Below are 27,685 nucleotides of genomic sequence, written 5' to 3'. Positions count from 1 at the left end.
GATCCAAAACTATACTAGAATTCAGGAACTTATTAAGGTTGCATCACAAATCATCTGGGTAGAGATGGGCTTTTTAATAGACAGTGTGGCAACATCTGGATAGCCATCTGGACAAATACACCAGAATAAAAGAATCAAATATTTAAATTGTTTTTTTTAAAGCCATAAAAGTAGTCAAAGAAAACACTGGAGAATTCCCTTAAGACTGGGCAGAGGGAAGATTTTTCTACTAAAAAAACTAAAAATCCAGAAGCTATAGAAAGAAAATATTGATAAATTTGACTACATAAAGATGAAAAATATCGGACTTCCCTGGAGGCTCAGTGGTTAAGAATCCGCCTGCCAATGCAGGGGACATGGGTTTGAGCCCTGGTCCCAGGAGATCCCACATGCTGTGGAGCAAATAAGCCTGTGCGCCACAACTACTGAGCCGGTGCTCTAGAGCCTGCGAGCCACAACTACTGAATCCGCGTGCCACAACTACTGAAGCTCGCATGCCCAGAGCCCGTGCTCCACAACAAGAGAAACCACTGCAATGAGAAGCCCGCGCACCGCAATGAAGAGTAGCCCCCGCTCGCCGCAACTAGAGAAAGCCTGTGTGCAGCAACGAAGACCCAACACAGCTAAAAATAAATAAATAAATTTATTAAAAGAAGAAAATATCTGCATAGTAAGAAGCATGATAAGCAAAGGGGAAAAAACAATTGCAAACTGAAAGCAGTATTTTTATCTCAGCACAGACAAAAGCTAATTAATCACTTTAATATATGAGAAGGTCCCAGAAATCAAAGTGAAACAGAAATCAAGAGAGAGAGAAAAATGGGCAAAAGAAAAGAAAAATTGCCAAAAGACAGTTTCCAGAAAAAGAAATACAAATGGCCCTTAAGTATAAAATGTGTACCAAATCACACTCTCTATAAAAGAGATGCAAATTAAGAGTAACATGAGTTTCCACTTCTCACCCATCAGACTGGTACAAACCCAAAAGTTTGACATACATTTACAGCATTGGTGAAGCTGTGGGGAAAGAGGCACTTCCATACATCCCTAGTGGAAGTACAAATAGTACAACCATTAATGAAGGGTGATTTGGCCATCAATCAAAATTACAAATGCTCTCTGACAGAGCAATCCCATTCATGTCACAGATTTATGTTACATGTATTTCATATTACAAATAATGTGAATCGCCACATATTTTTTGATAGCAAGAGGTGGAGAACTACAGGTAAGAAACCATTTGCATTGATGTAATGAAATTTCTTGTAGCTGTTAAAAAAAAAGAAACTTTCTAAGTAATAATATGGAAAGGACTATAGGCTATAAGTGAAAAACTGGCTCAGAGTAGTGTTTACTGTACATCATCTTTGGTATTAGCAACTGAAGAAAATAACAAACATTTCCATTACAATAGCACGTTTGAGGTCACATAAAGAACCACTGGAACATCCATAAGACACTAACATGGCATAGAGGTAGAAAGTAACGGCTAGAAGCTACACGTATCAAAGCACATGTTTTTAAATTGCTATGATTTTTGTACCATGTGAATGTAAATACTACCTATGCCAGAAAGTTTTTAAAAGATGTGTAAACCCAAATTTAAAATGTTTACACAAGAACTTGCACACACATATCCTTTGTGTGTCATCTGCTGGCTCTCCCAGAATCCCATCAGTCTGATGGCTCAGCCTATGCAGAACTGCAAAGATGCAACAAAGTGAAACCGTACTACGATCACTTTCCACATAAACCAGTGTCATCCCTGCATTTCAAATCTTACCCTAAAATACGTAATTTCTACGTTAGCTTTAGAAGTCCCTAATAACCCCACCACCACCTCACATGTGTAGACACTCACAGAAAAGCAGTTTACAGATAAGGTATTCACTGTTTTTATTTCTGAAAAAGAGTTGATAGAAAACATCTATTGAAAAATATAGCACAAAAGAGTATCAGTGGACAGAGGAATGAGGAGAGAGAAAATATAGAGTTAGAACTCTCTCTCCTCTGAGTTTCCACTCTCTCTCTTTTCCCTGGTTGATCTTCATCTGGTTCATTTATCTCTTCCTGCCCCCCTTTTTTCTCTAGCCTCTATAAATGTCTTTCACTCAGTGAGTTCATTCAATCTACCATTTCAACTTCCACCCTCTGCAAATAATTCCCAAATGTACATCTATAGTCCTGACGTCTTCCCCAAGGCTCACATGTTTTTTTTTTTGCTTTGGTTTTTTTGTGTGTGTGTGGTACGCGGGCCTCTCACTGCTGTGGCCTCTCCCGTTGCGGAGCACAGGCTCCGGACGCGCAGGCTCAGCGGCCATGACTCACGGGCCCAGGCACTCCGCAGCATGTGGGATCTTCCCGGACCGAGGCACAAACCCACGTCCCCTGCATCGGCAGGCGGACTCTCAACCACTGCGCCACCAGGGAAGCCCCAAGGGTCACATTTTTATATGGCTGCACAGACCCTCCACCTCTGCACCAGCCCCATGGCTCTGGTTCAAGGCCCCAATACCTTCCAGAATGGCTTTCCATCTACCACCCTCCTTTCTCCACTTTCCCCACCCTCTTCCTAACCTGCTTCCAAAAAGCTACCAGATTTGTCCTGAATTTAATTAAGTAATTTCTTGGCTTGGAATTTCAAGGCTTTTTAGGATTGAAATATCCAATCTCGACACTTTGCACCTCCAACTCATCTTCACTCATCCTAGCTCCAACCAGACTAAATCAGTTCTTGGGTCCCTAATATCTCTTAGGCTCTCCTACTCTCCTGCCTTTGCTTACAATTTCTTCCACCTGATACCCCTTTTTCTAAAATTACTCAAGATTCTTCACATCAGCAGACCTCCATTTTCCCCTTTTTCATTTTCCTTGAGCCCATGAACCACCAACCCCATTCACTATATGATGCAGGAGTTGTTTTAACTGATTATCAGCAAAGACAGGGGAAAAGTCCATGTTACATCAAACTTACAAAATATCACTTATAAGTTTCTAAAATTAAATCAGGCTTACACTAAAAGACAGAATGGATGACTTGTCCTATGAGGGTGAGGGTGAAATGGCAAGGCAATGCCCTCCCTTAAAAAAAAAAAAAAAAAAAAAGATGTTAGTTCTTTTTTGTTGATTACAAAATGCCTGTTTTTCTCTTGTGCACATACCCTGATACACATGCCTCTGTATTGATTAGCAATCTTGGGCACAGGCTCATTGAGATAAGCATCAGAGGCTGAGCACTGTCACACGCTGGGATTTCGCAATGCCTGCTGGCATCACACACAATGTCTGTTGTCAAGGGTCATGCGGGTTGACCACTGACTGGCAAGGAAATTCACTGTTTAGAACATGAGTCACTGAAAATGAGGACATTCATTTAGTCCAGTAAATTTGTGCTAATGCTGTTGCAGAAGCAGGAAGAGGAAAGGATTCATCTGCATGATACACTAACAGATACCAACTTAATTTAATAAACAAAAAACTTACCACACTTTGAAAAAAAGAACATACACCTACCCTTTGCAAAGGCTTGGAGTACTTTACATAGTCTACCAAGCAGGTGAACGCTTGAATTAATCACACATAGCCAACGTCTGTACTCTCTATCCAATCTTAATCTCATTTTCTCTCTCTCTCCTTTTGTTTAAGGGATGGTCTCTGAAATTCATTATCAACTTCCCCTCTGCTAGTTAGCTATTTATGTAGGTATGTATGTATGTATGTTTGTTTGTTTGTTTATTTGGCTGCACCGGATCTTAGTTGTGGCACGCAGGATCTTCATTGCTGTGTGCGGGATCTTTAGTTGCGGCATGCGGGATCTTTTAGTTGTGATGTGCGTGCTCTTACTTGTGGCGTGTGGGATCTAGTTCCCCAGGGATCGAACCCGGGCCCCCTGCATTGGGAGCACGGAGTCTTAACCACTGGACCACCAAGGAAGTCCCTCCCCACTGCTTAAATCAAGAGAATGCCACTGGTTTCAAAGGGATACCTGAAATCATTGCCCTTAATGCTGTTTTCTCTTGCAACTTGAAGAAGGTTGTCGTTTGCTACGTATATGCACTGTCTCCAGAGTACCTTAAATTTTGTAAAGGCCTGAAGCCATGTTCCTCCAAGTTGCTGTCCTCTGCATACAATGCATTTTTCCAGGTATCCAAAGATAATAAGGCCAAATGATCCACCGACAAAGTTTGTCCATGGCATCCCCTGCACCCTCAGGCATCAGGGTCCACTTCTATTTCCCAGGTGAAATTAGCAGGTGCAGGCTGCCCAGTGCTCAACACCAGAGAAGCACAGAGGCAAATCCTGTTTCCAGAGAGAAACACCTGGAAAGGAAGAAGGCTCTAAAGCCCTAAGAGAAAAGCGTCCCGTTCTTTACTCTCATTCACCAGGTATCCCAGAAGTTACAGGAGGCATAAGGGGTCTACTGGTTCTGCTCCCTGAGAAACCTTCGGAAGATGGGCTAGGGCTCCAGGGTATAGAAGCTCTTCTCTAGCCAGCCCAAGCTTTGGCGGAAACAGAGCTTTTGAGGAAGAGAAGCAGAGATACCAGGCACCTGACCTAGAAAAGCGAGGGAAGGGGTCCAGAGTAGAGCTTTTCATCACACTGTTCTGAGGTTGGCACACCAAGGAGGAGGGCCCTGCCTAAGAGTTTTGCTCACCCCCAGGGCATCCAGACATCACTGGCTTCTTCCTACTCCAACCCGTGAGAAAAACTGTCTAATCACAAGTCCAATGGGATCTCTCCTTCCTCTGAGCCCAAGAGCCTATTCTCAACAAACGTAGAACCCACACTATCTGCTCCCTATCTCCCCCAACTTGCGTGTACGAGGCATGTTTTGGTGCCCTTGCCCCTCACTTTCTTGTTGGTTCGAAAACTTATGCTGCCCCAAGTGCTTCAGCAAAAAAACAGAAAATTGGGAAATGCTATTACAAAATCTCTTGAAGAAAGGAGAAAAGGTGAAGAGGGCTTGAGGAGCTGTTGCTACTTTCTGGCAGAATAAAAGAACTGATGAAGAGCTTTCTCTACCCATAGAGCCAGTGACCCACAAGCAGACACCAATGTTACAGAGATAAACACCACATAAAGACAGACTGAAAACTGAAATACTTAAAATATTTATAGGGAATTTGTTACAACCAAGACAAAAAGGCACTGCTAAAAAATGAAGAGTTTTGTTATATAATTTATACCTCTCCCCAACTTCTCAATTATCTATCCAATTTGCAAAAAATCTATATGTAATCTACCTACTAGTCTGGTCCAGTTTTCATATCCTTTTTTGCTAACGAGAAGTTCTTTCTTACATCTATCAATTTTTTGACTTCAATTTAAGCCAATCTTTTTATTCCATCTTTTATGAATATGGAGGAAAAGTGAGATGGCTTCCTCCTTCTAATAATTAACCAACTGAAAAATGTATAATCCCTCAGCTTTTTTTTTCTTTTTCTAAATTCAATAATCAACCCTCACAGATCTCATTAAACCCTTTATACAGGCTTCAGAATTTCCTCTTTACCACCCTTAATACAAACAGTAAACCTCAACTTACCTGTGCCTTTATATCACATCTAAACTGCTTTGCATTTGAGGCCCTTCATAACTTAATCTTATTTCTATCTTTTGTCTCTTCTATAAACGAAGCTCACTCCCATTGTTATTTAAATGATTCCCTCATTTTCCCAGTTTAGAAAGCCATCACCTTAGTTAACCTCAATCCACCTCCACATGGCCAGTTCAACACCAAACATCCACAAAAAACCCTCTCTGATGTCCCCCATCCAAAATGATCTCCTTTCATGCTACACTCATTAAGTTTCTTCCTCAAATTTATTATATTTCTATGTTTGTGGACTTCAATAACACCAGTGCTGCCTGATTCTCAACTGCCACATGGATATCCGGATCTTGGTGATATCTCCTTAACTAGGCTAAGGGTTGCTTGTGGGCATAGTTCCGAATATAACATAGGCACACGGAAGACACGCAGGAATCACTGTTCATGGCCAAGACCAGGGCTAGTGATTCAAAGCAGCGCATCACTGTGTAGTTAAACATGCTGGCTCTTTTATGCACTGCAGCATCAGTCTAGGTTCTGTGCCCTGCTTTCCACTGCCTGCTTATCTAAAACTCTGCCTGTGGCTTTCTGAAGGGGCTAGTTCCTATCATGTATGTAACCAAGCCTGGTTTCTTATCCCATTTTGGAGCATCCTCCTTGGGTAAAGGATCTTGAATGTTTTCCTTTTCTCTGGTGGCTCATTCATCAAAACCATCAAGGTTACTTTAAATTCTATTCCTGTTTCCTAGGCTGTTTAAAACCTGACTAATTTAAGAGTATTCAGTCCACCATACTGCACTTCAATGACGTCAAAGTCATCAATGTAACCTCAAACAATACAACCAAATCTAAGCCAAACCCAATTACTCAACAGGTTCCCTTCCTTTCAGTTAGTGGTCCTCTGATGAGCAGTGTGAGAAGCCCCATCTAATCTCCAGATCAGGAGTGTGACAAGGTTTCATCAGGAAGGCCAACCCCAGGTCAGTTGGTAGTGAGAAGCTGTCTGCAGGTTTGTGCTAAAGAGGACTTTTGAGGTCACATCTTGGTTCAGTGACAAAGACGTCATCAATTAGTGATGTCTGTCAGGGCCATGGGAAGGGTAACAGGTAGAATGGATTTGTTGACTGTGTTATTTGGGATTAAGATAAAAGCAAAAGCTTTACTGAAATAAAGCTTCTATTTTCCTGATTTCTACATGGTTTATATATCTATAATAGAATAATTTGCCTTTTTTGTATTGTGAGTAATTTTCTATTAGTGTCTCTCAGTTATCAAGACTAAAAGTACTAAGCTAGAAGTACTGGTGATGTACTTTTAGTCTCTTGAGAAAGGTGGATGAGAAAATCTACCTTCTTTTTCATCATTATTTACCCCAGTTAGTTCTCCAGAAACTTATAAAATAATCAATGCTGATTATAAAATGGGAGGATTTTAGCCCCAGATATAAATACTAATCACAGAATTAAATATGTGTGTATATCCATTTTAAAGCATAAGTGGGGTGGAAGTATGGACATTGCAATCAGTTGCCAATCAACACTGCAGAGAAACCAACAGGCATTTAGAATAACAGGCAGAGTTTCATTTTAACAATTAACATTTTAACATCTCATTCAATACACTGTTGACCCATATCTTGACTGACATCCACATTAACTTCGTTTATTTGGACATAAGTAGTCTGATTAAACAAGAAATCCCACAACACAGAAGAGTCCATAAACTTCATCATCAAATGAACCATCAATTCAATTAAAATGTCAACCTTATGGTTTGGCATTTATGTACAGTATCTTTGATCATAATGCTGGATAGTCTTAATGGATTTGTTTTCTTTAAAATTTCTGTTGATGATTTAGGATTGAAATGTTACGAGTTTCCTAGGATGTGACAAAGCCAACACTCAGCAGAGGAGATTCCATTTGTGGAAAAGTCACCTCAACCTTCAAAGGGAGAATTAGAAGACACTGGCCAGAGGGGCTGGTAAGGAAGGCATGGTTTAGGGTAGGAAGTGATGGCGAGGGATTCTGAGTAGGAAAGACAAATTGGGATTCCTTTTCAGGCTATCTTTGACTAGCGATGTGATCTGAAGCAAGTTATTTGACCTTCTTCACCTGTAGTTTTCTCATCAGTAAAATGAGGATTAACAAGATGTTATCCTCATGTAAATAATGTAAATTAATTTTGCACAGTGGAGTTGGTGTATAAGAAATAGTGGTGATTATTATTATTATTGATAGGTTCTTATCTATAAGGCAGAAACAAAATGGAGAAGCTCTGGAGTTTTGATCAGGGTTTTCTCTGTGGGGTAGGGTGGCCAGAAGCGGTATGGTGAATGGGAGGTTGGTTTTGGGAACACTTTTTTATTTATTTATCTATCTATCTATCTATCTATCTATTTATTTATTTTTGGCTGCGTTGGGTCTTGGTTGCTGTGCACGGGCTTTCTCTAGTTGCGGCGAGCGGGGGCTATTCTTCATTGTGGTGCACGGGCCTCTCACTGCAGTGGCTTCTCTTGTTGCGGAGTATGGGCTCTAGGAGCACGGGCTTCAGTAGTTGTGGCGTGCGGGCTCAGTAGCTGTGGCTCATGCGCTCTAGAGCGCAGGCTCACTAGCTGTGGCGCACGGGCTTAGTTGCTCCACGGCATGTGGGATCTTCCCGGACCCATGTGCCCTGCATTGGCGGGCAGATTCTTAACCACTGCGCCACCAGGGAAGTCCCTGGGAACACTTCTAAAATGACAAACTGGATTTTGAATTTGATGGGCACCTGAGGAGATGTCTGCTCCTCCCAACAGTAAGGGCAACTCTAAATAAACAGGGGATGTGTTCTCAAGTTGACTGTCCTATAATCTGATCCTATTGTCTTTTCACTCTCAAAGAATCCTTGTGTCTTAGTTTTCACCCAGCTTTTTCAAACCTCCACAGTTCTGAGATGAAGGTACCCTCTTCTAAACTACTGAGGTATTTGGGACTAAGAGAGCTAAATCACCAACAAGATCCCAAACTAGTTACTGCTGAGGATAGAAAGATTTAAAACCTGTTTATATTAGGTACAGTTTTTTAAAAACTAATTTCACAGAAAATAGGGACAGGGCACAGGGCAAGTCATCCACTTTGTTACAGCTGTATGAAAAGAAAAACAATCTGAAAAACAGTAGAGAGTATGTTTTATGGGCTAAAATATACCGGAAAACCTGGTTTATTAGCATGGGAGCCTTTCTTTCTGTGACTTACCACTTAAATTGCTCTTTCTCCACCCATCCCTCACAATGCAGTTAAAAGTATTAGGCTGCTCTGACATTCTGCCTTCCTCTTTCCTGCCAGAACCACTCCATCTCGCTTACTCATTGTTGGCCAGAATTACATGCTAAGTCATCTACTTTCAGAGGTGAGAGCACATACTCATATGCAAGTCTCTAACCCACTCTAAAGTAAAGTTTCTCCTAAAGAAGCAGTCTATTTTCCTCGGATTACGAGGTGAAGTTTGAAGTTTGTCTCACCTCTACCTTTCCTTAAGGAACATGCCTCTTCTGCCACCATCCAGAGACCCTGTTAACACTGTGATTCCCATGCCTTACCTTGCATTCTATCTTCCCCCAAACCAGCCACCAAAAACTGTAGAAATCAAGTTCTGCTCCTTCAAGGGGCTATTAGTTAGAAAGCTAGAATAAATTATGCATAATTATGCCAGTGAGAGTGGCATCATAGATTAATGCATTATTCACTAAGAGAGGTGGTTCCCGAAGGAATGGTCCCAAAGGAGGGGGGGGGGTGGGAAAGAGGAGGGTTTTGCCTCCAGGGGACAGTTGGCAATATCTGGAGACACTGTTGGTTGTCACATTAGGGGTGTGCTACTGTCATCTAGTGAGTAGAGACCCAGGACACTGCTAAGCATCTTACAACACATAGGACCTCTCCCTGTGACAAAGAATTATTCTGCCCAAAATGTCAGTAGTACTGAGGTTGTGAAACCCAGCTCTAAGAGGTAATATATTTCAGTTAACAACGCCTTTGTTCCACAGGTTTAAGTTTCTATTCCAGGCACTAGGCATGCTGACTAGAGATGTATTTTGGAGCATGTAAGCATCAATCACACCCCTGAGACAGGTACCTATTTTCTATTCATATGAAACTAGTTCCATTTATCAGACTACAGACTCTAGCTGAAGGCTTAATGATATTTTATTTGGTTGGTTTTCTTAATGTTTATGTTTAAAATACAAGTTTAACCAAAAAATATGAGTTCAACAAAGAAAAAATTCCATTGTCATATCTGCTTCAGATATTTTTGAAGAAAAAAATTATAGGTACAGTTAAAGCCCACCTCCCCATCTGTTCTCCTCCCTCCTAGCAGATATATCATTTCCACATGTATTTTATACTTATCTACATACCTCTACATAAATATATAGTTATCTGTTTAAGGTACTAAATTTTAAATGAATGTTATTATACTATACATTTCTTCTCTCTCAATGTTTGTCCATTTTGTTTTCTTCATGTAAATCCAGTTAGTTCATTTTGATCACTGTACAGTACAAATAAAGCAGCTTACATAATTTTCCTCCTAAGGAGTGACTGGGTCGTCTCCACATTGCCACTATTTGTATGCACCTGTAACACGTCTCCTAACACACATATGCTGAGAGTTTGGGTAGGTCTGGTACCTTAGGAGAAGTGGAATTGTGGGGTTACAGTGCTACGAATTGCCAAATTGCTCTCCAAAGTGTCCCTGAACTAAGTTTTCATTATATTGCACTTAGAAATGCAGATGACTGATCTTACGGTTTTAAAACAAGCAAACAAAAAAGAATCAAACCTTTGCCTTCTGCAGAACTATATTAACATATTAGGATTAAAATACATGGTATGCTAGTGAATTTTTTCAGAAACACCTTCTATCAAGTAATTTTTGTTCCAAGAAGAGAAACTGTACTCCATATGTCCAATAAAGGCAGTGTCAATAAATAAATAAGCAAACGTATTTGTGGACCATGACTGAATGTCAAATCAAACAATCAGTTATCAAACCATTTTGAAACTGTTAGAGAAATTTATATATGGATTATGTATTAGATGATATTAAGAAAATATTAAGCTTGTAAAAGGGATAAAAGCATTGTGGTTCTTTTTTAAAGTCCTTTTTTAAAAAATGTATAAAAAGATGAAATCTTATATCTGCACTGAATACTTTAGCAAAAACTGAGGAGTGATAGATGAATCAAGTGTGGCAAAATCTTGACAAAAGTTGGCTATACGGGTTATCACACTAAGTGAAATAAGTCAGAAAAAGACAATTATATGACATCACTTACATGTGGAATCTAAAAAATTAGCACAAATGAACTTATTTACAAAACAGAAATAGACTCACAGACATAGAAAACAAACTTATGGTTTACCAAAGGGGAAGCCAGAGAGTGGTGGGAGGATAAGTTAGGAGTATGGGATTAACAGATACACACTACTATATACAAAATAGATAAACAACAAGGACCTATTGTATAACACAGGGAACTATATTCAGTATTCTGTAATAACCTACAGTGGAAAAGAATCAAAGCAAAAACGGATAGAGATATACACATATACACATGTATACCCAAATCACTTTGCTATACACCTGAAATTAACACAATACTGTAAATCAACTGTACTTCAATTAAACAAAAAAAAACAAGTTGGCTATATGGGTCTCATTATACTATTTTTCTACTTTTGCTTATGTTTGAAAATTGTCATCATCATCATCGTCACCATCAGGCAGATAGACTAATAAAAGCAGGTAGACATTTGGCTGTGATAAAGAAAATCTCAACCTATAACCCTTCCATATCCCATAACTGGATTATTTTTCTCTCTGCAAGTAGTCAGACACGTTCTAGGATTTTATGAGCAAGATAACCCCATTAAATGCATTATAGTCCATATCCTTGAGGACAGCAGACACTGATTTATATTCAGAGAACTTACACCAAGACAATAGTACGAAATCAACTTAGCTGATTTAAACAGACTATCAAAAACGGCCCGTCCAAGACAAAATGAGTATAGAACATGACACTCCTCAAATTTCTGTTACAACGTATTATCCCACACTTTCTGTGAAGTTCACAGATCTGCTTAATATTGATGCAACTAATATTGTATTGGCATCAACATGGCTAGTCAATTCTCACAAAAGAATCCCAAATGTAGGGCTTCCCTGGTGGCGCAGTGGTTGAGAGTCCGCCTGCCGATGCAGGGGACACGGGTTTGTGCCCCGGTCCGGGAGGATCCCACATGCCGCGGAGCGGCTGGGCCCGTGAGCCATGGCCGCTGAGCCTGCGCGTCCGGAGCCTGTGCTCCGCAACTGGAGAGGCCACAACAGTGAGAGGCCCACGTACCGCAAAAAAAAAAGAATCCCAAATGTAAAAGTAGAGAGAAACGTTAGACAGCCTGAATTCTCTCTGGACACTTACAACATCAAAGGCTTCACCGTAGCATTTTGTCCTTTGTGTGTGTTTTAGGGGAGGAAGAGGTGGAGGGGGCTGAGGGCAAGAGATACTGGGCAGAAGAGAAACTTAGCCCAGGGGCTTAATTAACGGTGGGCCAGGTGACCCCAAATCCTTGCTGGGACAGGGCAACGTGGAGGACCTGAGGAAGCAAGTGCATTTCCCACTGCCAACAATGCCGAGTCCGGCCAGCAACACAACCCAGGGAAAAACACCGGAAGGACTGAGCCAGGGCCTCTACTTATCTGTATTGTTTAGGACTCACTCCCCGGGCAAGGGCACCTTCAGGCCTTAACTCCTGCCTGTCGACATATAGTCGCTAATCACTGTGATGTCCTAGCATCGTAATGCAATTACAGTGGCATTAATCCTGAGTCATGAAAATGACATAATTAATTACATTCATTTCAATCACAATTAAAATTAGTGACTCATTCAAGTCTGACAGCATAAGTTCTGGAAATCAGGTACCCAAAGAGCGAGACTGGTGGCTTCTTAGAGTCAAACGGTCCCTTGAACTAGTTACAGCAGTGGAAAATGAAAGCTGCTAAAATCTCCATCAGACCACAAGCCAGGGTCTGAGAAGATGCATTTGTTCTATGGCTAGAGTGGTAAAAGTACAGCTGATGCAAAGCAAAAGACCCAATACCCTTCTCTCTTCTTGTTTTACCACACAGTTCTCAGGGAACAAAAACTAGGGTAGAGGGTAACTCTGTATTCTCCACTGAAGTTGAATGCTTACCTATAACACAGTTACTTGAAGGGAGGAGAAAATTTATATTCACCACTGTATTAACAATGAGAAAAAGTCCTTAAACCCAGAAGAGGAAGGTACAATGATAGAGCTTCTTAAAGAGCTTTTATTCATGATCATATCTGAAGCTCAATGAGCTGGACAGTGTTTTAACAGAAGACATGGTAGAGTACAGCCAAGGACAGCGAAGAAGTATTTAAGCACAAAGATAATAATTCCCGAGGTTCAGCTTTCAGTTGGCTTATTCAATAAAGGCACAGAAGAAGTACAACACAAGAGGGGTTTAACTGGAGAGGGAGACTTGAAAACTGTTTCCAGAAATGTGCTTCACCAAGTAGAAGAGCAGCAAAAGGAATTTTCTGGTGCAGAAAATAAACATAACTCTTGTCCCTCTTTACCTCATCTCTCCCTCTCAATTCCCTAAACCTATCATCAGCACTGTATCATTCGACATCTCAAAATTGCACCCACACCCCTGGGACCCATGGTCTGCCAGTGACCCTTGCCTAAACTTTGGCCGGCTCAACATTGACTTGTGCTCGGTTGGCTGTGGTACAGAGACACGATGCTCTGAGGGCAGGCGACTGCACCAGCCAGGCACACAGGTGCTCAGTGTTTCATCACCCTCTGCCTCTGTCTAGGACTGTGATACTACCTCTTGGCTGACTCTAAACACCAGAATGTACAGGTGTTTAGAGTCAGCTGAGACTGACTCTCAACAGGGCACACACCCTGCCACAGGGCGACTCAAGCAGGATGTAAGTCAGGATGGGAGTAGAGGTGCATACCATGTACAGTTGAGGTATTAATACAGATGAAAGCAGCACATAGCAGAGCCTAAATGAGATCTCACCTCATCCTTTGCTTATGCCACTATTTTAGCATTTATCACAGTGGCCTATCAGATGCCTGTCTCCCCACAGGAGCCATGTCTTAATCATCTTGGGATCCCCTGTCAACCTCACAGGTAGCAAATGCTCAGTAACTACAATAGTCAATTCCCAACTGCACAGGCTAAAAGGGAGAGCAGCCACTCTGAATGAAATATGATAAATTCTGTAGGCATTAGCCACACTCTAAACCATTATTATATATATTTTCTCCTCCTACTCACTTCCACTCTTTCCTGGAGGTACCAAGAAAAAGGCAAAGACCAAAAATAGAAAAGACAGATGCATGATTAAAAAAAAAAAAATCCAACAAGTGGAAATATTCACTCTCATTAGGTTGAAAAACCTAAAACAACGCTACAAACACCCTCAGCTAGTGGTTTTTTAATCCTCTTAACCTACCAAATTGAAACACTTTGTGCCCTTTTAAATTCATGGCCCAAGACATGCGCCACCACCACCCCAACCTGTAGGGTCCCATAGAATTTCACCCAAGAACAATGACAGCCCAAAATCTCACCAAGTACAACAAAAAATCAGCAATAAAGTTTGTTCTCTCCTTAAATCACAAGGGCACACATTTAAAAAGAACCCAGAAAAAAAATTTAGTAGATCTGCTACACCTGAGAGAAAGTATCTCTCAGGTCAATAAGAAGAGGACCAAGTAGAGCCAGAAATATCCAATCTTGGTTAACATGTTATTGGTGCTAACCCTTTGGTGTTTAAGTGGACACCATGAAGCTCTACTAGTTGCTTTAATCATTTGAACATAACAATCTAATTACACAAAAATGCACAGATGTTTTCACTCAGATTCTTTATTTCCTAAATGCACTATAGCATATAATTTCTACAATTCCTCTTAGACAAGCCTTCAGAAGATAAATTCCTTCTAGTGAAATGTTTGACATTTTGACCATCTTTAACCCTAAATCAGATGGGCACAAAATTGTTTCTATATTATTTTTGAAAAACACATAAAGCCTTAATCTTTTAATTAAATCAAGGGTTTATTTCTCCTTAATTTCACAGCCAGCACTTCCACAGAATTCTACTCCCCTTTGAACCCAGTGTCTTAAAAATTCTTAAAATTCTTAACCCAAGTGAAAGGGTTTATTGGGACAAAGGCAAAGCACACATATAGAAGCAGGGACTGCTTAGCTCGGCTGACTTGTTAACTCACTTCTAACAAAAATTAAGTGAGTTTCTTTACTACAGGACTTTTCTGAGCCTTTGTTACTATACATTATTAGTCTCCAAAAGGAATGTGTAGCATGTGGTGATTCCCAAGCTTATTTCACAAGGGAGTTTTTTTTTTCTTTCATGCATTACTAATTAGTTTTTAGCAGGAAAGAATATTTTGAGGAACATACTTTGAGAACCACAAGTTATAAGGTGCTAATGAAACCTCAAACATAGGTTTAACTTAACACCAGGTAGTCCGATTAGCCTTTTTTTTCTTAAGACCATTAACTACCATGGGCAACCACCTTTAAATACATACCTTTAGAAATACCCTATAAGAACATGTAGATGAACGAGCACATATTACATCTTTACAGTAAAAACTCATCCAAAAGTCAGAAGGCGGCTATTTTGCATAAAGGTCAGAATTATGAACAATCCAAGGCCCATAAAATGTACTACTCTATGCATATTTGAAGGATACTTTAACCATTAAAATGAAAAGGAAGACTTACCAACAGAAGCTGAGCTTTTAAGAACTGATTCCTTTGAGACTCCTTTTTCAATTCGTAACGTGGCCCACTGTTCAAAAACAACAAATATTAATGTAAACTGTGCCACAGACACAATGCAAGATATTTAAACCATGCTTATATAGACGTGAAATTAATCATTAAGCCCTGGTGTTATGTGAATTGAAGAGATACCCCACTGAATCTCTGATATAAATAGTATTCCAAATCCCAGGTATACTCTTATATTAGTTACTGGTAATGCCCAAATAAAAGGAGGAAAAGATCATGTTTACCCTATTAAAAAACCCTCACACACACCTGGTACCCCAATAAATTACTCCTTGGAAAAGTCAGAAAGCATGAAGGGCAAGAGCATAGACTATGGCATCAAGTCTATCTGGGTTTAAAATTACTTAATCCCTCTCAGCCTCAGTTTCCTCATCTGTAAAATGAGGATAATAGTTCCTATTCCATAGGGTTGCTATGAAGATTAAATGAGATTAACACATGTAAAGACATAAACACAGGGCACAAAGAATATTATTTTCATAAGAAATTAGGCATTCAAGGATGAGACACACTCAAAGATGCCTAATTGCCTGTATCAGACAAAAGCTTTCAAAAGGAGCAGTGTGAGACTGGGAAAGCTGGAAAGGAATCCATGAAATCACTAACTAAAAAGACATCTGCCAGAGACTGGGATTGACATATACACACTACTATATATAAAATAGATAACTAATAAGGACCTACGTATAGGACAGGGAACTCTACTCAACACTCTGTAATGGCCTATGTGGGAAAAGAATCTAAACAAGAGTGGATATATATATATTACTGATTCACTTTGCTATACAGCAGAAACTAACACAATATTGTAAATCAATGATACTCCAATAAAAGTTTTAAAAACAAACAAACAAAAAGTTAAAAAGACATGTGGGGGCTTCCCTGGTGGCACAGTTGAGAATCCGCCTGCCAATGCAGGGGACACGGGTTCAAGCCCTGGTCTAGGAAGATCCCACATGCCGTGGAGCAACTAAGCCCGAGTGCCACAACTACTGAGCCTGTGCTCTAGAGCCCACAAGCCACAACTACTGAGCCCACGTCCTGCAACTACTGAAGCCCGCACGCCTAGAGGCTGTATTCCGCAACAAGAGAAGCCACCGCAATGAGAGGCCTGCACACCACAACAAAGAGTAACCCCCACTCGCCTCAACTAGAAAAACCCGCGCACAGCAATAAAGACCCAACGCAGCCAAAAATAAATAAATAAATAACTTAATTTTAAAAATCTATATATATATTATGTAGATGACTACAATTCTAGAAGCTAACAATGTCTAAATTGACCTTATTTGGGGAGGTGGGAGAAGAGCAAAACAAGAGGTAAAAGGCACTATAATTATAATTACGACTTAGGCACTCTTGAAGGGGCAAAAAGACAGAATTTATTAAATATGTCAAGGCAAAAACCCAGTTGTTGCTGGGTTTGAAGGGCTCAAGCAGAGAGGTAAACATTTTTTTCTCAAATAAATAAGAAAATAAGTAGTAGAGAATAAATAACCTAAAACATGTACACGAAGGTCAAGGAGCAAAGCATGATCTGACTACGTCAGGACCCCTGCACAACATCCCAAAGAGCAAAGTAGGAACATGCCATGGGTGCTTAGAAAACAGCCTATGAATAGAGGCTTAATCTTCCCAGCTTCAAGTGGCAAGTCACAAATGATAATAGGCTCAGAGTCTTAATCTGGTTGCGTCCTTTTCTCTTCCTTGCTGATCTAGGCAGGAATTCTCAAACTCCAGACTTTACCTCCCATCTCTTCTCAATAGAGGTAAAGGTTTATTTCCACAGTTTTTCACTTTAAAGCCCTGTTACCTATTATCAGTTGTAAGGAGACCTAAGACATGATTAAGATAAAACTTTGTCAACAATCAATCATCCTTATCCTGGAGCTCACTTTTTTCATTGTGGGCATGTGATTTTATATTTTATATAAATGGTAATTACCTTAGACTAGAACAATTAGTCCATGCTTATAAGATGGAAAACATTAGTATTCTTTGGCTATTATGGGTTGAATTGTGTCCCACACAAAGCACCCCAAAAATTCATGTGTTGAAGCCCTAACGCCCAGTGCCTCAAAATGTGACTATATTTGGAAACTGGGCCTTTAAAGAGGTGACTCAGTTACAATGAGGCCCTTAGGGTGAGGCCCTAATCCGGTATGACTGGTGTCCTTATAACAAGAGGAAAAGAACCAGGGTCATGTACAGAGAAGACAGACCATGTGAGGTCACAGCAAGACAGCACCATCTAAATCTAAGGAGAGAGCCCTCAGAAGAAACCAAAGCTGCTGACACCCTAATTTTGGACTTCTATCCTCCAACACTGTGAGAAAATAAATTTTCATGGTTTAAGCCACCCAGTCTATGGGACTTTGTTATGGCAGAAAACTAATATGGGGGCATTCCTCCAATAACATGATGTGCTCCAAAGAGCTCCCTGTGCCATCATCAGAAGTTTCAGAAGACAGACCCTCTCCTGAAATGCTAACTCTGAGGTCTATCCTCCAAAATGTAGTTACAATGTTCAAGATTAGCAAGTTTTAAGGTTGGAGAAGTCACTTAATGCCAAAAGGAATTTGTGCTGGAAAACGGTTTTCTTCTTTGGGCTAACTCTCCAGTGAAAATGACCAAGTACCTATGCTCTGCAGCTGGACAGACAGAAGTACACATGAACTGCAGTTCTGCCACTTCCTTGCTGTAATCATCTCAGACAAGACTTTAACCTCCTGGGGTCTAAGTTTCATCATCTCTGAACAATACCAAGGGTTGTTGTAAAGATTAAAGGAGATAATCTATCCAACGACCATCACACAATCGGCCACAAGGTAGAAAAACATTGGCTTTCTCCTCCCTCCCTACATCTATATAGGTGCCAAAATGATCAGTTTGTTTTCCAGACCATCAGTGCATCTCCCAATAAATAGCTATTTCTCTTTCACCACGCCAGCTTCTCTAGCTGATCAGGTAAGCCCAAATACAGAGGAAGAATATCTCTTTAGAGGTTCTAAATCTCTTGAGGTATCTCAGGACACATCTACCTCAAGGCACCAGGAAAGACGCAGCTCTGTCTGCAAAGGGCCCTGAAGATAGCAGCTTCGAACAATCCTGGCTACCACTCCCCATCTCACTACGCCTACCAAGAAGGATGACAACTTTCAATCCGGTTTTCACCCCCACTTAATTTCAAAATCCTCTTGGAAGAAAATAAGTAGCTGTCCACAATTCACCAAAATAAAGGGTTAAGTATAATTTTTAAAGCTTAGGCCAAAAGCTTGCAAAAACGAGACACTGTCACCTAGACAATTCAACTTTCAGTTTTCACACTAAAAAGACATTTAAGAATTGACTAAATAGAGGGAAAGGAAAAATGTATAAAATTATATAAAAATTCAAAATATTAGGTTTACTCAAATAATAGCTGGCCATCATCTGTAGCAAAACAAAAGTCTCTCAGCAGAGTCTGTCATTTTAGCAGAGTAGAACTCAGATTCAGATTAAAATCCTGATTCTACCACTGACAGCTGTATGCCACTGTCCAGACAAATCACCTCTCTGAACCTCCATTCTCCAGTCTATCAATGGGAATAATAACAGACCCTAACCCAGAGAGCTGCTGTAGAATTAAGTTATCTGAAAAGCATATTGCTTTGGTAGCTTTTATTATTACTTTCTGTCATAAAGAGTCATGGCCTTCTAGCAGATTTATTATATTTCCAACACCAGGGATAATACCTGAGTGTTATAATAAGAGGTGTTTATCACCTGAAAATTATTGACCTGCCTTTTTAAAATGACGGAAAACTAATTGGTGGATGGAGGAAATGGTAAGGGAAAGAATAATAACTAAAATAAAAGGCAGGAGTAGGCTATTCTGAGTATGTATGTGTGCTGACCCATCAAAGATCTGAAGGTAGGTTAAACCTTAGCCACACAGGAGCAAAAAAACCCCCAAAAAAATACAACCAAAGAGTGTTCCAATTCAAACTCCACTAAGATTTGAGCACCTACTATGTATCAAGTGCTTTTATTCACCTTTCTTCATTTAATCTGCACAATAACTCTGTGAGGCATATTCCTGTACACACATGTAGAAACTAAGGTGGAGATGTTGAGTGATTTGCCCAAGGTTACAATGCCAGAAATTTGGAGTAAGTTGTTCATGCATCCAACTTATTCCTCAAAAGTTGAGGGAAAAATCAGTCCATTAACATTTATCTTCTCTGTCTATTGTTTGTATTATCTGGTTAGATTCGATAATTTACATATCATTCCCCTGCCTTCTTCTTCTCCATCAATCCTATATTCTCTTCCCATTCTTTATTTCCCTCTATGAACCTTAGGCCAATGAATAGCAATCCTTAGGTCAATCAATAGGAAGCATCATTAACCTTGCAGGGCTGAGAACAGCATATTTCAACCTTTAATCCATGCTCCTGTTTGACAAACATAAAAAATTCACACACACTCTCCCAGAGATTCAGATATATACATCCCACCATGCAGATGGACTACCCTCTACAAATCCTCTCAGCCAAAAGTTTTACTTTTCATGGTTTGTATTCCTAAAACAATTTTCCCTAATATACTGCTACCATATTGGCATATATACTCCTAAGAAATTGTTATATACCCCTTGAAAATCACTGGTTTAGAGAATCACTACACTTACTCTAGGCTAAGAATTCAAGCCTTACCCTCAAGCAGCTTGCCATATCAGGGACCTATGAACACATCTAGAGATATTCAGCAATGCAGAAGGCAGCATTCAGTAGGTACTCAATAAATAATTATTACCTGAACTGATGAGCTAAGAAAGGGCCCCAAGAAGAGCATATAGCTGGCTGAGTTACTTGACAATTAGCAGTTACCACAGTCAGCTATTCTGAAGGTACCCCACACACATTGCAACTTCCAGAATTTGAGTTTATGATCACAAAAAATCTAACCATTGTCAAGAAAACTTATCAAAGTAAACACATCATGTACCAAACTAAATGACCTTTTAAAATGGTGTGTAAATTGTGACCAAGGAAACCTGTGAAATAGCTAATTCCAATCAAAGAGCCCAAAGAATATTCTTGGGACTGGAATGCAAAAGAAAGAAAGAAGCAAATCAGTTGAGAACATACTAAAGAATAATGAGTAGCAGAAAGGCGGGGCCTTGAATGGACTCTACAAAAAGGCAGGGTATGTTTCCAGATCTAAAGATGTTCTAATATTAAACAACCAGCACACTTTTTAAGAGAATTATCCCCATAGTTGGCAAAAAAAAAAGCAATCCACTGTACCAACCTCTGCCTAACAGAAATGTCTCTGAAACATCTAACGCTGTTCTGGTTAGAGGATGGAAAACCCTGGGTTGCCATCTCCCTCTTCTGTGCCTAAAGAAGATATCGCTATGGAATGATAGCTCTTTCCTGAGGGGCCCAGCTGCTTCCAAACACAGGCACTCCAGGCAGCTACCACCAAGTCAGAGTTGGCTCACAAAATGAATCCCCATTCTAATTCCATATATGCCAAGCATCTCTCTGACCTAATAACTTTGGTCTGAGCTAAGAAGATGGTTCCTTATGCTGCCATCTACCTGGTTTCCAAGCTAGGTGGTGTATCTCCCTCTATAATTAGAAAACTAGCATTCTTGAGAGTTTGATTAACAAGGAGTGCACCTCTAAGTCTCTTCAAGTCTAGATGGACAAAAATTAAAACTTGAGGCCCTGCCACACTGAAGCCAGACCCTGGACTGGAGACATCCCTTCAAAGTATAATAGTTATTTGCCAGGCTAACAGCAACTAGCAGGCCTCTCTCCCTGACATCTCTTTAGCTGTATCCTGACTTACTCAAGCAAGCATATAGGAGTCAGCAGCTGGCAGACAGGTGTGCAACTTACTTTACTCTATCTTCACTTGGGGTATCAATTCCAAAAGACATTGCTACATGGGAGAACAGTTCAATCATTTCAGTTCTGAGAAAGAGTGAACACCAGCTGAAGAGGATCAACTGCTACGGGGAGAGTATTCTGAAGATCTAACAGTAAGAGGTAGCTAAGAAATTCACAGTAGAATGTGACCAAGTTCAGAGTGTGACATCAACAAGATAAGTTCAAGACTGTGAAATATCTCCCAAGTAGAAACAACAGAACTTTTAAAACATGAGGGCTGAGGATGAAGAATCAAATATAACTTCAAAGACTAGACAGAAAAATAGCCACAAAGAGAAGTACAACAAAAATGTGGGGTAAAACAGGAGATAAGCAGCCAGAATAGATTTGCAGGAGATTAGCTGGTGGGAGATCTGCTGGTAATCTCCAGGTAAGAGATAAAAGATTAGAGATGTATATCTGGGAGCCACCCTCTTGCCTGAGGGAGAAAAGCAAATAAAGCCACGCCTGGGGGCAGACATAGAATAAGGGCAGAAAACTGCAAACCGTATTAGAAGGTACTTTAGTAGCTACAGAAACAAGGATGCTAGAATCTAAGTAATAATATTATTACTTTATTATTACTTTAATAATAAGAATAATATTATTCTTTTAATAGTAGCAAACACATACAGATACCATTCTAGGATGCTTGACATATTTTAACTCACTTAAACAACCCTATGGAAATAGTTGTTATTGTTACTCCTATTTTATAGATGAGGCAAATGAAGCACAAGAAGTAGGTGACTTCCCTATGGTCATATACTGAGAAGCAGAGCTGGGATTTTGGTACCAAATCAAAGCAAATCTGCATCCAAAGTCTGCACTATTAACCAATAGCTGCAGGCCCTCTCCTCAGTTAAGACTCCTGTCTCCACCACTTAATTCAAGCAAACCACTGAACTTGTCAGAGTCTCAGTTTCCCTACCTGTAAAAGGGGGAATAACACTTGCTCTCCCTACCTTCCAAGGCTTTGGGGAGCATCTGATGAGAGGATCAACAGGGAACCCTCTGTGATTTAATAAAGCCCTGTATTAAGGGTAAGCTGTAGTTGTTCCCCATCAGGCCCACTTAGAGTTGAGGTCAAGGAATGTAGATTTTCAATGACATTTCAAGTGCCATTGGTTAGATTAAATTTCCATGACTCTGTTAAAATATAATCAGACTTCTTTCTACCATCCAGCAATTGGTGTCTTATATTGAGCATACACTAGAACATGATGCCTTTCTGGACAGGATGCCTTAGTCCACGAAAGGACCTCTGAAACCTGGGGCTGTAAAAACTAAGGACACTGAGGTGACAGCTGCCCCGCAGAAAGGATATAAAGAAATTCGGTGATAGAAAAGGTGGTTGCATTGATATTCTTATCAGTAAAAATCATAATAACAACAGCAGGGGGTGGAGGTAATTCTGCCTCCAACCGCAGCAACAACAGGGTGGTCCAGTGGTTTTAGTCCGAATCCCTCCAGCTCTGCGGGAGAGGAGGGATGCAGCCGCGAATAAACTAAAACGCACACCCCTCCTGACCACTGACTTTACTTACTGGTCCCCTCGCGTCTACTCGTCTTTCAGCTCTACCTTCGTTTCGCATCGCCCCAGGATCTCCCTAAAGCCCTCGGAGGAGGGGCCGCGGCATGCCCCCATGCGCTCACCTCTAAAGTTTTCACCAGGATCTTCATGTAGAGCTCGGAGATGCCCAAAGACAACCCAAAGGCCGAAGGCAGGAGTATGAAGACGAGCACCAGAGTCAGCCAGGTGTAAACGATCTTCCCGGCCAGCTCCGCGCTATCCATGGCTCGGCGCACCCAGAAGGGGTCCACGGAGGAGGTCCGAGCGCGACAGCTTTCCCTGTCCCCAGCTAGTCGGTTGGCAGCTCCGGGAGCAGAGGTGCGGGGCCCGGCTCCCCGGAGTCAGCGCCGCCGCCGCCTGCCTCTCACCTCTGCAGGGAAAACAAGAGAGGACGGGAAAAACTTTCAGGAGGACAGCAATTTCCTTCCTCTAAGGGCTCCACCTCGCCGCGGCCGGCTGACTCTTTCTGGGCTGGAGGCCCAGGCCCCCTGCTGCCGCTTGCGCAGACCTGGTAGCGCCCGCCAGGCGACCAGGGCTGGGGGTGAGCGTGGAGACACGCGAGCGCAGCGGGGAACGTGTCCCACCCTGTGCCTGATTTCAGTTGGGTGGTGATTGGGGCAACTCAGCGTTGAGTCACGGAGGCCCTCCCGGAACGAGGATCCCTGCGGCGCCGTGCACCGCACCACCTCACACCAGCCGCTGGCGGAACTGACGCCTGGTCCAGGACTGCGCTGCTGGTGGGCTGGCTCGGACGCTCAGCGCCCAATTTCTGCACCCTGCCCTCGCCCCACCTCCTCCGCCACCCAACGGGGAGCTCTAGTAGGGATCTGCACGGAAAGCGCCGCAGCCTCCCGGGCGGCCTCCAGTCTTCCCCGCGCCCCGCCTCGCCAGCACTCCCAGCGGAGGTTCTTCAGGGAACAGAGTTTTCATCTGCAACACGTTAGAATTTTCTCACCGCCGGAATGAACTACTGACGTGTCCGGAACGCTTGAGAAGGTCCTGCTTGTGTGTGTATAAAACGACCTCTCGGCAGGGCTGTCAAGGAGAGGGAAATGCCCGCGGCGCTACTGAGCTGCGGCTTCCTCCGCTTCCAGGTCTCCCACTCCCTCTTCTCCCTCCTCCTTCCCCTCCCTACTCTACGGAGCTGCCGGGCGAGATCTTGCTCTTCCTGAAAGTGGAAAGTTTTCTCCACGAGTCGCCTTCCCGGCTCAGCCGCCGTTCCCTTGGCACAGAAATCCTTCCGCCGAGGGTCGCTCTCTTCCTGGGGCAAGATTCCAACTACAGCTTCCCCTACCTTTCACCCAACACGATTCTCACAGAAGCCACAGAAAAACACCAGGCCCCCGCAAGCTTCATCCAGCTGACGCGCGCTTCCAGGGAATTCAGTGCCCGCATCGCTGCCTCGTTAGCCCTTCTTAGAACAGTAAAGGGCAAAAAGCTTGTACGGGTATTTACTTCACTGCGGTTCATGCCTCTTAGAAACCTGATCTGTTTTTAAGAGTAAGCATAAGAAGGGATGTTGAGATGTAGTAGATAAGAAAATCAGGCTCCCCCCGTTTCCAGATCGTCACTGAATGGGACCAAAATCTCGTACAGGTCTCTTTCGGGTGTAATTTCAAGCTAGAAAAACTGGGACGGCAAGCAAACTGAATTCAAAGAGTGTTGACAACAAATACTGCGAAAGAGGCTGCCTCGGCCCAGGGTGTGGAGGAAATGGAGAGCGGAAGAGAGGAGAACCCCCTGCAAAGAATGTAAATGTTTGGCTTCTGCACCTCCTGCAAGGCAGGTATCACAACTCCTTACCCCACTAGGAAGGGAAAAAAACTGTAACTTGGTCCTAAAAACCAAGCTGAGAATGAAGAAGTGTCAGGCGCTTGGCTTCTCAAAATTAAACCTCTTCATAGTCTGCCATTTTACGAAAACAAACAACAACAACAAAAAAACACACATGCCAAAATTCGTCCAAAGTCTTTGCTGGAAACAAACAAATATTTAGCACAAAACTTCAAAGGTTATATTGACTCATTTAACACCATACATTCAGGCAAAGCTCTTACCCTCCTTTTATTTCCTCAAAGGAAGATGACTAAGGAATGCTGAATGATTGTACCAAAGTTTACCCAACAAGTCTCAGTGCAGGTAATTTCGTTTAAGGATGGCCTTTTTCTGCCCATCCAGACAGAGGAGCTGAGTGCCCACAGTCTCCAATGATTTCTTGTTGTTCATAACCAAATTTCATGAACGAGGTTTACTTCTTTGGTTTTGGTTTTGGTTTATTCTTTATGTAAGAATTATTGTCCCATAAGGGACTTCCCTGGTGGCACAGTGGTTAAAAATCCGCCTGCCAATGCAGGGGGCACGGGTTTGAGCCCTGGTCTGGGAAGATCCCACATGCTGCGGAGCAACTAAGCCCGTGCACCACAACTACTCAGCCTGTGCTCTAGAGCCCGCGAGCCACAGCTACTGAGCCCATGTGCCACAACTACTGAAGCCCGCATGCCTAGAGCCCGTGCTCTGCAACAAGAGAAGCCACTGCAATGAGAAGTCCACGCACCGCAACGAAGAGTAGCCCCTGCTCGCTGCAAGTAGAGGAAGGTCGCACCAGCAATGAAGACCCAATGCAGCCAAAAAATAAATAAATGAATAAAAATTTTAAAAAGAAAAGAATTATTGTCCCATAACGGAATGGTGGAATGGTAATAATGTGGAGTCTGAAGTCTTAGACTGACTCCAGACTGACACAGACACTTGTAAGTTTGAACAATTCGTTTAGTCTTCTGTGCTTCAGCTTTCTCATCAGTAAAATGGATTCTTTTTAGTGTCAAATGTGATTGAAATCACATTTGAAATTGCTCTGTTAAGGACAAAGCTCTGTGCAAACATCGAAGGCAGCTTGGTGCAAGTGTAAAAGCTCTCCATCTTTTTTTTTTTTTTTTTTTGGCTGCGTTGAGTCTTCATTGTTGCACGTGGGCTTTCTCTATGGCGAGCAGGGGCCACTCCTCATTGCCGTGTGCGGGCCTCTCACTGCGGTGGCCTCCCCCGCCACAGATCACAGGCTCCAGCCACTGGGGCCTCAGTAGTTGCAGTGTATGGGCTTCAATAGTTGCGGCTTTCAGACTCTAGATCACAGGCTCAACAGCTGTGGCACACGGGCCTAGTTGCTCCTTGGCATGTGGGATCTTCCCGGACCAGGGCTCGAACCCGTGTCCCCCGCATTGGCGGGCAGACCCTGAACCACTGCGCCACCAGAGAAGCCCAAGCTCTCCATCTTTATCTCACCTAAAACACAGGATAGCCAAGATAGGTTCATCTCTGCAGTGATGAGGGAGGGAGAGGGAAGAAGTAATGGTGGTGGTCCCCAGGCTCCCTTTCACTTACCTCACCTGCCCTTTTTTGCACACCTTAAGGCTCTTTCATTTAAACCTAGGAAGGATCCTCCCTCCCTTCCTGCACTTACAACTCCCTTCATTTTATTAGTTTCCTAGGGCTGCCATAACAAATTACCACAAACTTAGTGACTTTAAGCAACACAAATTGATTCTCTCAGTTCTAGGAGCCAGAAGTCTGAAATGGAGGTGCCTACAGGGCCAAGCTCCCTCCAAAGTTTCTAGGGGTGAATCTGTCCTTGCTTCTTACAGCTTCTTGGGTAGCTACCAGTGTTGCTTGGCTTGTGGCAGCATACTCACTGCCTCAGTCTTCACATGGCCTTTTCTTCTTTTATCTTATGAAGACACTTATCACCCTGGATTTAGGGCCCATTCGAATGCAGGATGATTTCATCTTGAGATTTTTCACTTAATTATACTTAATCTGCAAAGAATTTTTTTTTTCCAAATGAGGTCACATTCGCAGGTTAGGAGTTGGGCATATCTTTTAGGAGGCTACAGTTCAACCCCCCTACTCTTACCATATCTGTAAACTGGGGATAATAACACCTACCTGGAGAGGTTGTTATTGGGACTTGAGATTATACATTTAAACTTTAGCTGATAGTATATACTCAGTAATGAGGTTGTTCAAGACAATCCTGTTTTTCACCTGTTGTCCTGGCATATGTGTGTGTATATATATATATATATATATATATATATATATATATATATATGTTTTGTTTTGTTTTTTGGCCGCATTGGGTCTTTGTTGCTGTGTGCAGGCTTTCTCTAGTTGCAGCGAGCAGGGGCTACTCTTCGTTGTGGTGTGCGGGCTTCTCATTGCAGTGGCTTCTCTTGTGGCAGAGCACGGGCTCTAGGTGCACGGGCTTCAGTAATTGTGGCACACAGGCTCAGTAGTTGTGGCTCGCAGACTCAGCAGTTGTGGCTCGTGGGCTCTACACAGGCTCAGTAGTTGTGGTGCCCGGGCTTAGGTGCTCCACGGCATGTGGGATCTTCCAGGACCAGGGATCGAACCCATGTCTCCTACATTAGCAGGCGGATTCCTAATCACTGAGCCACCAGAGAAGTCCCTGGCATATATTTTTAATGACGCTTCCTTTCACTCTCAAAAATGTCCTGGTTTGAGTGAAAAATCACATGGTTCCCTTATTCTTACATAATTTCTAAGATCCCTTCCAGTCTTAAAATATTAGACTTTTGATAAAACCGTCAAGTCCATGCATGACCCCTTGTCAACATCTGAGGCCAAATGAAGTTGTATAGGAGAATGAAGAAGAGGGATTAGCAGGTAGTCCAGAGCTTCTCAAACTTTAAAGTGGGTAGGAATCCCTGGGGCTCC

At 42.0% G+C, this 27,685-nt stretch overlaps 1 protein-coding gene across 4 annotated transcripts in view; it reads right to left on the bottom strand.

Moving 5' to 3' along the window:
* GPAT3 (glycerol-3-phosphate acyltransferase 3) overlaps window positions 1-24,035 on the bottom strand; it is a 57,322-nt gene extending 33,287 nt beyond the window's left edge. Inside the window, exons 1-3 of one of the 4 annotated variants that reach the window (XM_067736465.1) lie at window positions 23,910-24,035; window positions 23,038-23,324; window positions 15,392-15,458 (exon numbers count right to left, since the gene is read on the bottom strand). In XM_067736465.1, the coding sequence (XP_067592566.1) occupies window positions 15,392-15,458; window positions 23,038-23,178 (208 nt within the window). In that variant the 5' untranslated portion in view covers window positions 23,179-23,324; window positions 23,910-24,035. Of the gene's footprint in view, window positions 1-15,391; window positions 15,459-23,037; window positions 23,325-23,538; window positions 23,721-23,745; window positions 23,833-23,909 lie in introns of those variants that run through there. The other 3 variants (XM_067736466.1, XM_067736464.1, XM_067736467.1) reach the window with 3 other exon arrangements.
* Window positions 24,036-27,685: the final 3,650 nt, after the last annotated feature.

This window comes from Pseudorca crassidens, chromosome 4, assembly GCF_039906515.1.
Source record: "Pseudorca crassidens isolate mPseCra1 chromosome 4, mPseCra1.hap1, whole genome shotgun sequence".
Lineage (NCBI taxonomy): Eukaryota > Metazoa > Chordata > Mammalia > Artiodactyla > Delphinidae > Pseudorca > Pseudorca crassidens.
This window is presented reverse-complemented; position numbering and strand designations above follow the sequence as displayed.